Consider the following 18,531-nt stretch of genomic DNA (forward strand, 5'->3'; position numbering starts at 1 on the left):
ATCCGTTTAGCATAGAGCCAGCGGGCCTTAAGCCTCCTCTGAGGATTATGGCTCATTCTACGAGAGCAGTGGTTTCCTCTTGGGTCTTCAAAAATGAGGCCTCTATGGATCAGATCTGTAAGGCAACTACCTGGTCCTCCTTACATACTTTTTCCAAATTTTACAAGTTTGATGTTTTTGCTTCTGCTGAAGCGGCCTTCAGGAGAAAGGTTTTGCGGGCTGTGGTGCCCTCAGATTAGGATCCACCTCTCTTTTTTCACTCCCGTTAGCATTCCGTGTACTTTAGAGCTTGGGTATATGTTTCCCACAAATAAGGAATCTGCTGTTGACTTTTCCCATATTAAGAAGGAAAACCATAAATTATGCTTACCAGATCATTTCCTTCCTTCTGTATGGGAAGAGTCCACAGCTCCCACCCGTGTTCTCCGATGGGCGGCCCTAAATTTAAATTTATTCTTCTGGCACCTTTTTCACCCTGATATTTCTCCTACTGTTCCTTGTTCCCTTGGCAGAATGACTTGGGTTATGAGGAAGTGGGGGAGGTATTTAAGCCTTTGGCTGGGGTGTCTTTGCCACCTCCTGGTGGCCAGGTTCAGTATTTCCCACAAGTAAGGAATGTAGCTGTGGACTCTTCCCATACAGAAGGAAAGGAAATGATCTGGTAAGCATAATTTATATTTTATGTGTTAATATGTGTATTTACACATATATATGTATACTGTATAAGCATATACATATATATTTTATTGCTCCCCAACGCTGAGTGATTTGCCCCCTGCGCTGGGTTGTTTGCCATGGCTGATGACATGAAAACGAGACTCCCATTGGAGCCTTTCGAAGCACACTCTTGTGAGCGCTTGGATTGCGGCAATTTACGTTTGTTGGTATTGCTGAGTGGAGCACAAATATCGTGCTTGCTTAAGTGCCATATTGTGCTACACTCGTAATCTGGCCCGTAATCAGTAAAAAAAACAGAGGCAAATCTTCAGAATTGCCTTAATCAGATATCAGCTGCTCAATTTTTCCTCTAAAGTAATAAAAGATTTGCTCATTTGAATTATTGGGGATCAGATGCTAGGTTTAAGCTTAACCTCTTACATCTCCCATTTGATACACTCTTTTCGTTCCTTCAAAAGTTCTGTTGCCAGAGAAACAGTTTGTACCCATAATTGGGGAACCTATCCTCTTGGAAAAGAAAGAGGTTGAGCCTGGCCTGTATCCTCACCAAACATCATGCCACAACGATAGTGCTCTAGTCAAGCAATTCCTGTGGTGGTAGTCATCTCTCTATTTAGCAATTTTGATGTTTGAACCATTTGGATCAGTGGGTACTTTTAGATTAATGCGATAGGTTGTTTCCTATTGCTCAAAACAGAGCCTCCACCTTTTTATTTTGTGAAGACACTATTACCTCAATTTGAAAGAAAGATGGTGGCAGTATCTCAGTATGTCAATAAGCTTCTGCAGTCTCATGTTATTCATGAAAACCCCAGTTTACAGATTGAAGAATTTTATTCACAGATGTTCCTGATCAGAAAGAATTACATAAACTGAAGACCAGTGTTGGCTCTCAGAGCAATTGATCAGTTCCTTAAACACAAGAATTCAAGATAGAATCATTACTCAGACTCAGCTAGATTACGAGTTTTGAGTGCTATAGATAAATTAACGAACGCAACAAAAGTTACGTTATTTAATTTCCTATAGCACTGCTATTACAAGTTTTCAAACATACGCCTTTTGTGTGCGATATGGTTGCGTTGAGCTCCATACCGCACACAATCAGAGCGCTGCTTAGACGTGCTTGTGCACAATTTCCCCATAGACAACAATGGGGAGAGCCGGCCAAAAAAAAAAAAATAACACCTGTGATAGGTGAAACAAAAGTTCTGTAACGCAGCCCCGTTGATGTCTATGGGGAAATAAAAAGACAATTTAAACCTAACACCCTAACATAAACCCTACGTCTAAACACCCCTAATCTGCTGCCCCCAACATCGCCGATGCCTGCCTACAGATATTAACCCCTAATCTGCCATTCCTAATATCGCTGCTACCTAAATAAAATTATTAACCCCTTATCTGCCACTTCCGATATCGCCGCTACTAAACTACATTTATTAACCCCTAAACCGCCAGCCCCCACATCTCAACAAGCTAAATTAAACTGTATTAACCCCTAAACCTAACCTAACCCCCCTAACTTTAACATAATTAAATTAGATCTAAATTAAATTTACAATTATTAACTAAATAATTCCTATTTAAAACTAAAAACCTACTTACCTGTGAAATAATACCTAAGCTAGCTACAATATAACTAATAGTTACATTGTAGCTAGCTTAGGTTTTATTTTTATTTCACAGGTAAGTTTGTATTTATTTTAACTAGGTAGACTAGTTAGTAAATAGATATAAACTATTTACTAACTACATAGTTAAAATAAATACAAACTTACCTGTGAAATGAACCAGCCTTACACTAAAACCTAACATTACAAAAAATAAAAAACCTACGATTACCAAAAATAAAAAACCTACTATTACAAAAAATAAAAAAAACTATTATAACAAAAAAAAAAAATATTATCCAAAAAAAATAAAGATTAATCCTATTCTAATACCCTTAAAAAAAAAAAAAACACCCAAGATAAAAAAAAAACCTACTCTACCAAGGGCCTTTTGGGGGGGGGCATAGCCCTTAGATAAACTGCTCTTTTACTTTAAAAAGAATACAAACACCCCCAAACACTATACAAACCCCCACCCCCCAAACTACCAAGGGCCATTAAAAGGGCCTTTTGGGGGCCATTAAAAGGGCCTTTTGGGAGCCCTTAAAAGGGCCTTTTGTAGGGCATTGCCCTGAGATAAACAGCTCTTTTACTTTAAAAAGAATACAAACACCCCTAACACTATACAAACCTCCACCCCACAAACTACCAAGGGCCCTTAAAAGGATAATATCTTGATTCTGGCTCTGTCTGTTCATTTAGCAACGGTTCACATGGAGAAACTACTTTGGTTTCTTCGCAGTCATGGCTGGAAGATCAACATTGCCAAGAGTTTATTACTGAGAATTTAATACCGCAGACAATGGTATGATTCTTGGGGGTGATCATACTCAGTTACTATGAAGCTATTTTTTAACCGATCAGTGCAAGATCAAGCTCCAAGGAGCTTGTCAAAGGCTTCAGTCTTCACTGGTCCAGTGCATGGAGGTGGTGGGGCTCATGGTTGCAGCGTCAGATGCCATTCCATTTGCTGGGTTTCATCTGCATGCCCTCCAGTTTTGCATGCTAAGACAGTGGAACAGGGATCATTCAGACTTGTCTCAGTTCATTTATTTAGACCAGCTCACAAGAGAGTCGCTGTCCTGGTGGCAGGCTCTGGAGCCAGTCGCCTAAGGGAGCAGCCTGTTGGGATGGGTGTTGGTTTGGGGTCATCCTAGAGCACAGGTGTAGTCTGGTTGTGTCAAGAAGGGTCCTATCCATGTTCTGGAGCTCAGGGATATCTTCAAGGCTCTGCAAGCTTGGCCTTGGCTTCTTATGGTCCTATTTATCCGCTTTCAGTCAGGCAACATAATGACTGTACCATATATAAACCATCAAGCTGGCACCCACAGTTCTCTTGCAATGCAAGAAGTATATCACATTTTAAAATTGGGCAGAGAAGAACCAATGCACTTTTTCAGCTATTCACATTCCAGGAGTGGACAACTGAGAGGTGGACTATCTGAGTCGTCAGTCTCTCTACTTGGAGGAGTGGTCTCTCAATCAGGATATTTTGAGCAGTCTGATAGCTCACTGGGGATGCCCAAAGATAGGTTTGATGGCATCCCACCATAATCACATACTGCCAAGATAAGGCTTGAGGTCTCGAGATCTCCATGAGGAACTGGTCGATGCCTAGACTGCTCCTTGGCGGTATCAGATAGTGTACTTTTTTCCTGCTAATAGTTCTTCTTTTGAGGGTGGTAGCCCATCTTTAAACAAAGGTTTAAATTAGGATAATTTTTTCGATATGTGTTATAACTGGTGAAACAAAAAAATTCATACAGCGGGAGAGGTATACATAAATTTTATAACTGCAAACAGCAGTAAATATTCCCTCTATAAACACTTAACAGAATTATTTAACTATCATGAGTGATAGGTTTACATATTCTAAACTAATTGTTTGACTTACATTCATTTACTGTTTGATATATAGTGTTTATAAACTTTAGTATACAGTCTAGAGTCCATAGATAATTATACCATTATATAAATCACTCTAAATCATACTGTGTCTTTAAAATCATGGTATAAGTAAAGGTGTGTCAGACTAGCCCAATATGCAGTGAACAAGTGAGCATGCTCACGAAACATGTCTGCTTGACTATCTGACACACCTGTGTTATGTTTTTACCTGTGAGCCTGCTGGGCCTGCGTGCCTGACTATATGCTTTTACATTTGTGCCGAAATAAATGAATAGTAACTTTTAAGTTGGACTGAGTGTCTCTGTGGTGCGCCCCTACACTGGATATCTTTACACTTGCTTTGTAAGTTGGCAGACTTATTTTTTGGGGCTGCATAACGGGACATTCTAAAATTACACCCACTCTCCTTTGAGCCGTCTGGAGGACTGATCTCTCCACCCCCTGCAGTCATCGCATTGGGAGCGGTGAGTTGAGCGCTACACACACAGAACCACTCTGTACATTTGGATTAATTTCTGCTTATCTGTGTGGAAGCTGCCGTCCGGAGAAAGGAATCAGAGGAATTCCCGCAGAAGTGAAGGCGGGTAAGAGATTACAGCATATTGTTCTTTCCTAGCTGTTTTTCATAAGCATTATTTTGTCGATTGACGGACATGCAGGCTGAAAGATAGACCTGCACGTTGATATCTGTTCCGGTCCGGGACACATACTCTCTGCATTGTTTCAAATTCGGCTGAAGACGAGGTGGGTTGTTATTTGCTAACATTGCACTATAGGCACTTACGTTGTCATAAATCTTAGGCTCACAGGTATTGGACTTTTTAAGCTGTATACAAATATTTTCAAATAACACATACTAAAATGGATAATGAAGAAATGGAATGTTATGTACTAAGGGACTTTAATGAGGAATCCAATGATATTTATGAGGAAGTTGCACACACTATTGATACGCTATTCTTTGAAATTGATTCTCTGCGCAAAAAGGATATAAAATTAGATCTGGACATTAAATCCTTTTTGATATACAAGAATGACAAACGTATTCCAAGGGGATTGAGAATCAAAAAATTTCCATCATTTATTACATATGACGCTGATTTCATTAAAAAATGGAACAACATTTTGGATACCTGCTCCTTTGCATTAATTGACCTATTAATAGATTTCAAAAGAAAGCAAAGGAGGGATCTATTGCAAGAGATGAAAGAAGTGCAAATACAATTACGAGAATTTCAAAAAGAAAAAGAATTCAAAGAATATGATAAAAAATTTGAACAGTCAATGATTAGTTTCAGACAGGAACTTTGGCATTTTAAATCGAATAAAATGTCAAGAGATAAAAAGGATTACGAATTAAATCAAGTATACAAATGGTCATATGAGGAATACTCAAGGAATAAATTCAGGTCACATAAATCAGGCAGACAGAATCCTAACAAGAAGGGATCTGGCAAACAAAAAGGAAAATCAGTCACATTCTCAGACACTGAATATGAGATAGACTCAAAAGATAATGAGAACACAGAAGAATGTGCTACAGCAGTATTTCATTCGTTACAGGAAATGGAGCCAGAAGAAGGTACTAGTGAGAAGTCAAAAAACGGGGAAGGTACAATTGCAGGAACAGCAAGAAAAAAACACATAGAGGAAGAAGAGGCAAAAGCAACAACAAGAAAAACAACAATAAAGCCCAAGATGTCCGGTCAGGTCAAACAGGGATACAGGGGCAAGTCCTTCCACAAGAAATATGTGACAAGATCACAAGGACAGAAAAAACAGACCTGAATTTAAATGTCATAAATTTGTCTACTGTTCCTTTAAATGAAACTCAAATCTCTCTCTTATCCAAAGGTCTCAATTTTGTTCCCTCCGCACACTTTAACCTATTTGAAACTGTGTTAGATGTGAATCGATATGTGCGCAAGCTTACTCTACAGAAACATTTTCATGGGATGAGTGAGCAGGAGTCTAACAAAACTGAGACCAAAAAAACAACAAATAATGAAATTTCTGATAATCTGTTTTCTTTTTCTGAATTGTGCACTATCAATGATTTAAATGAATTAATGGGGGAAGGTGATACATCCAATAGTGATATTTCTAAAGAATTAGAGGCCAGATGTGATCATGTAAAGAAGAAAAGCTCTTTTTACCCTGTACATGCCCGTCCAAAAGCTTTGGACATCTTTCAAAAAACAATTGAGGAAAAACTCACTATGCTTAGTGAGAAAAACTTAAAGAAACCAAATAACTCCTCTAATTTAACAGCCAGTGAAAAAAATGCATTAAAAAGTTTATCTGATAATGAATCAATCCTCATTAGACCATCAGACAAAGGGGGAAATGTCGTTATTCTGAATAAAACAGACTATATAGTGGAGGCTAGGAGGCAACTGGATGATAAAGAGGTATATAGCAAACTACAGAATAATCCCACGAAGTTATACAAACATGAATTGGTGGGTATTGTTTTGTTTGCAAAACATAACAATATAATAAGTGCTGCTACTAAAGATGCACTTATACCCTCTCATCCAGTTGCCCACATCTTCCATTATTTTCCAAAAATACATAAGGATCCTGTGTGTCCTCCAGGGCGTCCCATCATCGCAGGGATTGGTTCTCTTAATGAACCTCTCAGTGATCTGATAGACACCTTTTTACAACCCCTAGTCAAAGGACTCTTAACCCATATACAAGACACAACTGCTATCTTGACAAAATTAGATAAAGTAAGATGGGAATCCAGTTTCAGATTTTTAGTGGTGGATGTCACCTCTCTCTATACCTGTATACAAAACAATAAAGGTATGGTTGCAATAGAATTTTTTCTTGACTCATATAGTGAATATGACTCAGCTACTAAGACTTTTATTCTAAGAGCTATTGAGTATCTCCTAACACATAATTTTTTTATGTTTGGCACTGAATTCTTTCTCCAGAAGCGTGGTACAGCTATGGGGGCAAAGTTTGCCCCCTCCTATGCCAACCTCTTTATGGGGTGGTGGGAGCTGCGCCACGTCTTTGGAGAGAGAAATCCATTCAGGAATAAAATAAAGCACTTTTATAGGTACATTGATGACCTGTTTTTTGTATTTGAGGGCAGTGAATCTGAAGCAGATTCCTTTTGTGAGTTCATGAATCACAATGATGATGGAATCAGACTTGTAGGAGAGAACAATGCAGAAACCATTAACTTCCTAGATTTAAAAATCTCTGCCAATATGACAGAGAATAAAATTGAAACCAGCCTTTACAGAAAGCCCACTGCAGGCAATACTCTGTTGTCATTCAAATCTTGCCATCCCAAACATGTACTTAAGGGCATCCCTAAGGGGGAGTACATTAGGGCAAGAAGAAATTGCACTAATGAAGAACAATATGAGGAAAATAGCAATATAATCACCAATAGATTAAGACAAAGAGGCTACACTGATGATATTCTAGATGAAGCGAAAGAGAGTATAAAAGACATCCCTAGAGAACATCTCCTCAGATATAGAAAGAAAGAGAAGCAAGCCATGACTACTGCACCTAAATTTATAACTACCTACAGTACAGACTACTATAAAATCTGTGATATAATAAGGGAAAGTGTTCCCATTTTGTACACAGATCCCATTCTGAAGGAGATAGTGCAGCAGGGAATAAACTTTATACCCAGGAGAGGTAAAACCTTAGCCAATCATCTATCACCTTCTGATATAATGAATAAAACTAATACCAACTGGCTCCAAGGAAAGAAAGGCTTTTATAAATGCAGAAGAAGAGATTGCACAACCTGTGAACATGCATTAGAGGGTAACACTTTTCATTCTAGTACAACAAAAAATGATCACAAGATAAATTTTTTCATCAACTGTAACACCACACATGTGGTTTATCTTTTGACATGCACAATTTGCAATTGTCAGTATGTAGGTAAAACGAAGCGCCCTATCAAAGACAGGTTCTTAGAGCATTTACGATCTGGGAAAGATGAGAAATCAGACACTCCAATTTCAAGACATTTTAAAAGTCTTCATGATTCAGACATGTCTAGTTTAACCTTACAAGGAATTGATCATGTACCCCATTGGAGAAGAGGAGGCAACAGGGAGGATAAACTAAATAAACGAGAGGTCTATTGGATTTTTTCACTTAAGACAAGCAATCCTCAAGGTTTAAATATGAGGAGGGACCTTGATTTATTTACTTAAATAACTGCATTTCTTCTTTGCATGTAATCACAGACCATTACAAAATATCCCCTCCCCCCCCTTTATGCATTGGATTTATATATTCCTCTTATTGTCACTAAATTTCAAAGGTTTAAATTAGGATAATTTTTTCGATATGTGTTATAACTGGTGAAACAAAAAAATTCATACAGCGGGAGAGGTATACATAAATTTTATAACTGCAAACAGCAGTAAATATTCCCTCTATAAACACTTAACTATCATGAGTGATAGGTTTACATATTCTAAACTAATTGTTTGACTTACATTCATTTACTGTTTGATATATAGTGTTTATAAACTTTAGTATACAGTCTAGAGTCCATAGATAATTATACCATTATATAAATCACTCTAAATCATACTGTGTCTTTAAAATCATGGTATAAGTAAAGGTGTGTCAGACTAGCCCAATATGCAGTGAACAAGTGAGCATGCTCACGAAACATGTCTGCTTGACTATCTGACACACCTGTGTTATGTTTTTACCTGTGAGCCTGCTGGGCCTGCGTGCCTGACTATATGCTTTTACATTTGTGCCGAAATAAATGAATAGTAACTTTTAAGTTGGACTGAGTGTCTCTGTGGTGCGCCCCTACACTGGATATCTCATCTTAAACAGGAGATGGTGTCAGCTATCCTCATTGCTTCAGTGTGGCCCAGAAGGACTTGGTATGCCGACCTAGTTCAGTTGTCCAGTGCTCCTCCTTGGCGCCTCCCGCTGCATCCAGGTCTTCTAATACATGGTCCTTTATTTTATTAAAACCTACAATCACTCAACTTAACTGAATAGAGATTGAATGGTTAATTCTTTCTCAGAAAAGATTTCTTTCATGTAATTAGCAAGAGTCCATGAGCTAGTGACGTATGGGATATACATTCCTACCAGGAGGGGCAAAGTTTCCCAAACCTCAAAATGCCTATAAATACACCCCTCACCACACCCACAATTCAGTTTTTACAAACTTTGCCTCCGATGGAGGTGGTGAAGTAAGTTTGTGCTAGATTCTACGTTGATATGCGCTCCGCAGCAAGTTGGAGCCCGGTTTTCCTCTCAGCGTGCAGTGAATGTCAGAGGGATGTGATGAGAGTATTGCCTATTTGAATGCAGTGATCTCCTTCTAAGGGGTCTATTTCATAGGTTCTCTGTTATCGGTCGTAGAGATTCATCTCTTACCTCCCTTTTCAGATCGACGATATACTCTTATATATACCATTACCTCTACTGATTCTCGTTTCAGTACTGGTTTGGCTATCTACTATATGTAGATGAGTGTCCTGGGGTAAGTAAGTCTTATTTTCTGTGACACTCCTAGCTATGGTTGGGCACTTTGTTTATAAGTTCTAAATATATGTATTCAAACATTTATTTGCCTTGACTCAGAATGTTCAACTTTCCTTATTTCATATAGTCAGTTTCGTATTTGGGATAATGCATTTTAATTTAACATTTTTTCTTACCTTAAAATTTGACTTTTTCCCTGTGGGCTGTTAGGCTCGCGGGGGCTGAAAATGCTTCATTTTATTGCGTCATTCTTGGCGCGGACTTTTTTGGCGCAAAAATTCTATTTCCGTTTCCGGCGTCATACGTGTCGCCGGAAGTTGCGTCATTTTTTGACGTTATTTTGCGCCAAAAATGTCGGCGTTTCGGATGTGGCGTCATTTTTGGCGCCAAAAAGCATTTAGGCGCCAAATAATGTGGGCGTCTTATTTGGCGCGAAAAAATATGGGCGTCACTTTTGTCTCCACATTATTTAAGTCTCATTTTTTATTGCTTCTGGTTGCTAGAAGCTTGTTCTTTGGCATTTTTTCCCATTCCTGAAACTGTCATTTAAGGAATTTGATCAATTTTGCTTTATATATATGTTGTTTTTTCTCTTACATATTGCAAGATGTCTCACGTTGCATCTGAGTCAGAAGATACTACAGGAAAATCGCTGTCAAGTGCTGAATCTACCAAAGCTAAGTGTATCTGCTGTAAACTTTTGGTAGCTATTCCTCCAGCTGTTGTTTGTATTGATTGTCATGACAAACTTGTTAAAGCAGATAATATTTCCTTTAGTAAAGTACCATTGCCTGTTGCAGTTCCTTCAACATCTAAGGTGCAGAATGTTCCTGATAATATAAGAGATTTTGTTTCTGAATCCATAAAGAAGGCTATGTCTGTTATTTCTCCTTCTAGTAAACGTAAAAAATCTTTTAAAACTTCTCTCCCTACAGATGAATTTTTAACTGAACATCATCATTCTGATTCTGATGATTCCTCTGGTTCAGAGGATTCTGTCTCAGAGGTTGATGCTGATAAATCTTCATATTTATTTAAAATGGAATTTATTCGTTCTTTACTTAAAGAAGTCCTAATTGCTTTAGAAATAGAGGATTCTGGTCCTCTTGATACTAAATCTAAACGTTTAAATAAGGTTTTTAAAACTCCTGTAGTTATTCCAGAAGTTTTTCCTGTCCCTGATGCTATTTCTGCGGTAATTTCCAAAGAATGGGATAATTTGGGTAATTCATTTACTCCTTCTAAACGTTTTAAGCAATTATATCCTGTGCCGTCTGACAGATTAGAATTTTGGGACAAGATCCCTAAAGTTGATGGGGCTATTTCTACCCTTGCTAAACGTACTACTATTCCTACTTCAGATGGTACTTCGTTTAAGGATCCTCTAGATAGGAAAATTGAGTCCTTTCTAAGAAAAGCTTATCTGTGTTCAGGTAATCTTCTTAGACCTGCTATATCTTTGGCTGATGTTGCTGCAGCTTCAACTTTTTGGTTGGAAACTTTAGCGCAACAAGTAACACATCGTGATTCTCATGATATTATTATTCTTCTTCAACATGCTAATAATTTTATCTGTGATGCCATTTTTGATATTATCAGAGTTGATGTCAGGTTTATGTCTCTAGCTATTTTAGCTAGAAGAGCTTTATGGCTTAAAACTTGGAATGGTGATATGGCTTCTAAATCAACTTTACTTTCCATTTCTTTCCAGGGTAACAAATTATTTGGTTCTCAGTTGGATTCCATTATTTCAACTGTTACTGGTGGGAAAGGAACTTTTTTACCACAGGATAAAAAATCTAAAGGTAAAAACAGGGCTAATAATCGTTTTCGTTCCTTTCGTTTCAACAAAGAACAAAAGCCTGATCCTTCATCCTCAGGAGCAGTTTCAGTTTGGAGACCATCTCCAGTCTGGAATAAATCCAAGCCAGCTAGAAAGGCAAAGCCTGCTTCTAAGTCCACATGAAGGTGCGGCCCTCATTCCAGCTCAGCTGGTAGGGGGCAGGTTACGTTTTTTCAAGGAAATTTGGTTCAATTCTGTTCACAATCTTTGGATTCAGAGCATTGTTTCAGAAGGGTACAGAATTTGTTTCAAGTTGAGACCTCCTGCAAAGAGATTTTTTCTTTCCCGTGTCCCAGTAAATCCAGTAAAAGCTCAAGCATTTCTGAAATGTGTTTCAGATCTAGAGTTGACTGGAGTAATTATGCCAGTTCCAGTTCCGGAACAGGGGATGGGGTTTTATTCAAATCTCTTCATTGTACCAAAGAAGGAGAATTCTTTCAGACCAGTTCTGGATCTAAAAATATTGAATCGTTATGTAAGGATACCAACGTTCAAGATGGTAACTGTAAGGACTATCTTACCTTTTGTTCAGCAAGGGAATTATATGTCCACAATAGATTTACAGGATGCATATCTGCATATTCCGATTCATCCAGATCATTATCAGTTCCTGAGATTCTCGTTTCTGGACAAGCATTACCAGTTTGTGGCTCTGCCGTTTGGCCTAGCTACAGCTCCAAGAATTTTTACAAAGGTTCTCGGTGCCCTGCTGTCTGTAATCAGAGAACAGGGTATTGTGGTATTTCCTTATTTGGACGATATCTTGGTACTTGCTCAGTCTTTACATTTAGCAGAATCTCATACGAATCGACTTGTGTTGTTTCTTCAAGATCATGGTTGGAGGATCAATTTACCAAAAAGTTCTTTGATTCCTCAGACAAGGGTAACCTTTCTGGGTTTCCAGATGGATTCAGTGTCCATGACTCTGTCTTTAACAGACAAGAGACGTCTAAAGTTGATTACAGCTTGTCGAAACCTTCAGTCACAATCATTCCCTTCGGTAGCCTTATGCATGGAAATTCTAGGTCTTATGACTGCTGCATCGGACGCGATCCCCTTTGCTCGTTTTCACATGCGACCTCTTCAGCTCTGTATGCTGAAGCAATGGTGCAAGGATTACACGAAGATATCTCAATTAATATCTTTAAAACCGATTGTTCGACACTCTCTAACATGGTGGACAGATCACCATCGTTTACTTCAGTTTTGGCCTCTTCTGAAGAGAGAATCGTTCATTTGTTTTCAGACAGACAATGTCACAACTGTGGCATACATCAATCATCAAGGAGGGACTCACAGTCCTCTGGCTATGAAAGAAGTATCTCGAATTTTGGTTTGGGCGGCATCCAGCTCCTGTCTAATCTCTGCGGTTCATATCCCAGGTATAGACAATTGGGAAGCGGATTATCTCAGTCGCCAAACGTTGCATCCGGGCGAATGGTCTCTTCACCCAGATGTATTTCTTCAGATTGTTCAAATGTGGGAACTTCCAGAAATAGATCTGATGGCATCCCATCTAAACAAGAAACTTCCCAGGTATCTGTCCAGATCCCGGGATCCTCAGGCGGAGGCAGTGGATACATTATCACTTCCTTGGAAGTATCATCCTGCCTATATCTTTCCGCCTCTAGTTCTTCTTCCAAGAGTAATCTCCAAGATTCTGAAGGAATGCTCGTTTGTTCTGCTGATAGCTCCGGCATGGCCTCACAGGTTTTTGTATGCGGATCTTGTCCGAATGGCCTCTTGCCAACCGTGGACTCTTCCGTTAAGACCAGACCTTCTGTCACAAGGTCCTTTTTTCCATCAGGATCTGAAATCCTTAAATTTAAAGGTATGGAGATTGAACGCTTGATTCTTGGTCAAAGAGGTTTCTCTGACTCTGTGATTAATACTATGTTACAGGCTCGTAAATCTGTATCTCGAGAGATATATTATAGAGTCTGGAAGACTTATATTTCTTGGTGTCTTTCTCATCATTTTTCCTGGCATTCTTTTAGAATACCGAGAATTTTACAGTTCCTTCAGGATGGTTTGGATAAGGGTTTGTCCGCAAGTTCTTTGAAATTACAAATCTCTGCTCTTTCTGTTCTTTTTCACAGAAAGATTGCTATTCTTCCTGATATTCATTGTTTTGTACAAGCTTTAGTTCGTATAAAACCTGTCATTTAAGTCAATTTCTCCTCCTTGGAGTTTGAATTTGGTTCTGGGAGCTCTTCAAGCTCATCCGTTTGAACCTATGCATTTATTGGACATTAAATTACTTTCTTGGAAAGTTTTGTTCCTTTTGGCCATCTCTTCTGCCAGAAGAGTTTCTGAATTATCTGCTCTTTCTTGTGAGTCTCCTTTTCTGATTTTTCATCAGGATAAGGCGGTGTTGCGAACTTCTTTTGAATTTTTACCTAAAGTTGTGAATTCCAACAACATTAGTAGAGAAATTGTGGTTCCTTCATTATGTCCTAATCCTAAGAATTCTAAGGAGAAATCGTTGCATTCTTTGGATGTTGTTAGAGCTTTGAAATATTATGTTGAAGCTACGAAATCTTTTCGTAAGACTTCTAGTCTATTTGTTATCTTTTCCGGTTCTAGAAAAGGCCAGAAAGCTTCTGCCATTTCTTTGGCATCTTGGTTGAAATCTTTAATTCATCTTGCCTATGTTGAGTCGGGTAAAACTCCGCCTCAGAGAATTACAGCTCATTCTACTAGGTCAGTTTCTACTTCCTGGGCGTTTAGGAATGAAGCTTCGGTTGACCAGATCTGCAAAGCAGCAACTTGGTCCTCTTTGCATACTTTTACTAAATTCTACCATTTTGATGTATTCTCTTCTTCTGAAGCAGTTTTTGGTAGAAAAGTACTTCAGGCAGCGGTTTCAGTTTGAATCTTCTGCTTATGTTTTTCGTTAAACTTTATTTTGGGTGTGGATTATTTTCAGCAGGAATTGGCTGTCTTTATTTTATCCCTCCCTCTCTAGTGACTCTTGTGTGGAAAGATCCACTTCTTGGGTAGTCATTATCCCATACGTCACTAGCTCATGGACTCTTGCTAATTACATGAAAGAAAACATAATTTATGTAAGAACTTACCTGATAAATTCATTTCTTTCATATTAGCAAGAGTCCATGAGGCCCGCCCTTTTTTTGTGGTGGTTATGATTTTGTATAAAGCACAATTATTCCAATTCCTTATTTTATATGCTTTCGCACTTTTTTATCACCCCACTTCTTGGCTATTCGTTAAACTGAATTGTGGGTGTGGTGAGGGGTGTATTTATAGGCATTTTGAGGTTTGGGAAACTTTGCCCCTCCTGGTAGGAATGTATATCCCATACGTCACTAGCTCATGGACTCTTGCTAATATGAAAGAAATGAATTTATCAGGTAAGTTCTTACATAAATTATGTTTTTGTGACTAATTGATACTTTAATAAAGGCTTGCAAGCATGTAACAAGGAAGATTTACCATAAGGTATGGAAGGTTTACCTATCATGGTGTTCAGCTAAGGGTTACTCCTGGCATTCTGTGAGGATTCCTTGTATTCTACAGTTTCTCCAGGAGGGTCTGGATAAGGGTTTATCTGCTAGTTCGATCTAGGGTCAGATTTCAGTGTTGCTTCATTGGAAACTGACTCATCTTCCAGATAATCAGTCCTTTATTTAGACCCTGGGGAGGATTCACCCTGTGATTAATTAATCTCTTCGCCATGGAGACTTAAGTTGGTTTTTAGGGTGTTACAACTCCCTCCCGTTGGGCCAATGCATAATTTGAATAATCTTCCAAGGTCCTCTTTTTGTTTGCTATTTCCTCTGCTCAGAGAGCTATTGGCTTTATCTTGTAATCCTACATATTTAGTATTTGACCAGGATAAGGCTGTCTTACGAACAGTGCCTGGTTTCTCCTAAATTAGTTTCACCTGAGAATATTAATCAGCTGGTCATTGTTACTTCCGTTTGTCCTAATCTCAAGTCTTCTAAGGAGAGCCTTCTGCATGACATAGATGTAGTTAGGGCATTGAAGTTCTATTTGAAAGCTACTAAGGAGTTTTGTCACTCCAGCTTGTTTGTAGTGTAGGCTGGCAAGCTCAAGGGCCAAAGGGCTACTGCAATATCCTTATTGTTGGTAGAGGAGTCTTATCCATCAAGCTTACTTGGAGGCGGGTCAGCAACATCCTGCTAGGATTACTGGCCATTCTACTCGTTTAGTTTCCATTTCATGGGCTTTCCGGAAAGTGGCATCTGTAGAACAGATATGCAGGGCCGTAACTTGGTACTTCTTACATATGTTCACAAAGTTTTATCGGTTTGATGATTTTGCCTCGGCTGAGGCAGCATTTGGTAGGAACGTCCCAACACGCAGTAGTGCCTGGTAAATAGGTGCCTTTCTTTTGCCCCACACAGTTTTTTTGTGGACTCTACACCTTGCGTATTGGTTCCAAAAAGTAAGGTTGTGGACTAGCACATCCATTAGAAAGAAAACATAATTTATTCTTACCTGATAAATTTCTTTCTTGGTTGTGAGAGTCCACAAATCCGCCCATATCTTTTTGATGGTGGCGGTTTGCACCTCTTATCTCCACTTATCTTTTTTTACTTTCCTTTACTCTCTTTACTTGGGAAGTAGGAAGGATACTAAAAGCTCTGGTGTGGGGTGTTTTTGCCTCCTCCTGGTGACCAGGTGTTGAATTTCCATGAGTAAGGTTGTGAACTCTCACAACCAAGCAAGACAGAATGTATCGGGTAAGAAAAAAGTATGTTTTTTTTCTCATTGTTTCAAATTCATGAAGGCACCACTGCCTCTCCCTCTGCCTCTTTCCCCTGCCCCCCAGATGCACACTCACATTAATCCCTTCCTCATTGAAATGTGGTTGGCTTCAGGAGCATTCACAGCCAGTCTAGAGCCAGTAAAAGTGTATAGAATAGATGTGCACCTTTGGAGGACAGTAAAAAGTGTGAGAAACAGTAGTGCCTTTGATTTTGTCAAAAGAAGAGGAGGGACAGCTGTCTGACCACGAATAGTACTGTATTATACCTTCCCTTACTTCACAGTGGCCATGTTGCTGTGAGATGTTAATTTTGTTACTACATTCACAGCTTCATACAGATTTTGAGTTCTTTAATAAAAAATATTCTAAAATCTACAGGACATTCTCTGAATATAAATTTTGATTTTTAAGATTCCATCCATGTGACCAGTGTATGCTTAATAACAATTTATGTTGCTTTTACTTTTTTGTTTCTATCTGTTTAGATTTACAATGTACATTTGTTAAGCTTAAAATAAATAAAAATAATGTTTCATATTATTACTTTCCCTAAACCAAGTATGCCACATAATAATTGTACTGATTTTTTCTTTTTTTATTGAAAACAATGCCATATTTACATTATTTACTGTTGTCAAATAGGATTCGGTTGTAGAACAACAAAATTACATTAATTACTAATTTAAACAAAGCAATTTGACTCTTCTTTTTTCTATAGTACAAAGGGAAAAGAAAAACAAGACTACTTCTTTTAAGCAAGGAATTTCCATGACTTCTTTACGGGACAGAATTGCATCCTTACAACATAAAGTCACTGTATTACAGAGAGGAAAACGGGCAGCCACAGAGTCTGCCAATGAATTCAAGAAAGCTAAAATAGAGTTAGCAGCTGAACTGCATCTGGCACACCAAAGACTTCTAATCAGCAAGCAGATGTTAAAGGTAAGGAATGTTCTTTGCTTAGCTTGTAACAGGAAGATTATTACAGAAATAATTACTATGCTGTAATAAGCAAAACCCATCAATAAAGTGTTATTTCTTCAATTTTTTTACTTCCACTAAAGTTAAACAGGCATATTTATTTAAAGGGACAGTCAAGTCAAACTTTCAGGATTCAGATAGGGCATGGAATTTTAAACAACTTGCCAAATTACTTTCATCATCACATTTGCTTTGTTTTCTTGGTATTCTTAGTTGAAAGCTAAAGCTAGGTAGTCTCATGCAAATTTCTTATCCCTTGAAGATTGCCTCTTATCTGAATGCATTGGCAGTTTTTCACAGCTGGAGCATGTGTGCCATATAGATAACATTGTGCTCATGCCCGTGGAGTTACTTATGAGAGTTACTTATGAGTGGTCACTGATTGGCTAAAATGCAAGTCTGTTAAAAGAACTGAAATAAGGGGGCAGTCTGATACAAGGTAATCACAGAGGTTAAAAGTGTATTAATATAACAGTGTTGGTTATGCAAAACTGGGGAATAGGTAATAAAGGGATTATCTATCTTTTTAAACAATAAAAAATCTGGACAGTCCCTTTAACTGTATTTATCAATTTGACATTTTTTTTCAGATAAAGGCGATTATAGCAAATGCTCTATTTCCAAGTCATGTGCCGATTAAAACAATCAATAAAATAGACAATCCTTCACTATTCAACTATTCTGTCAACTGACAGTACGTAGAATATGCATTTTCATACTATATATTAATAAAATTTTTACACTATTTACCATATAATTTTGAATCATCCATTTGTAATCACTGATTAGCGTAATCACTCTAAAAGCATTCGCTAAGAAAACCTGTCTGGAAAGACATAAATAGCCCGAAAAAAACACCTTATCAGGTGCCGTGTACACCATTTACTAAAATGTGTGCACGATTTATTAAAATGTGCGCATGATTTACTAAATTGTGTCCATGATTTACAAAATTGTGCCCATGATTTGCTAAAATGTGCTCATGATTTACCAAAATGTGCTCTTGAAGGCAGTCCCCCTGTTTGTATAAAGGTATTATATACCTTATGTAGAAATCTATTTAGGGAGTGGTGCTATGCATAGAGCATATATTCGAATGAATCATTGAGAGTTATTAATTTATCTAAGTTACCCTTATCACAGGAACATATCTCAGTACTTTCCAAAGGCTTGTCTTTCTGTCCATCTAATGATGTTGACAAATTTGAAATTATCAAAGATGTACAACTATATATAAGGAAATG

The 18,531-nt window shown here is 38.1% G+C and overlaps 1 protein-coding gene across 1 annotated transcript in view; it reads left to right on the plus strand.

Annotated features, from left to right (window-relative positions):
* The window catches only part of CNTLN (centlein), a 969,919-nt gene that overhangs the window by 660,049 nt on the left and 291,339 nt on the right, over nt 1-18,531 (plus strand). The window contains exon 18 of the mRNA XM_053702639.1: nt 17,025-17,248. Within this exon, the coding sequence (XP_053558614.1) occupies nt 17,025-17,248 (224 nt within the window). The remainder of the gene's footprint in view (nt 1-17,024; nt 17,249-18,531) is intronic.

This window comes from Bombina bombina, chromosome 2 (genome assembly GCF_027579735.1).
Source record: "Bombina bombina isolate aBomBom1 chromosome 2, aBomBom1.pri, whole genome shotgun sequence".
NCBI classification, from domain to species: Eukaryota; Metazoa; Chordata; class Amphibia; order Anura; family Bombinatoridae; genus Bombina; species Bombina bombina.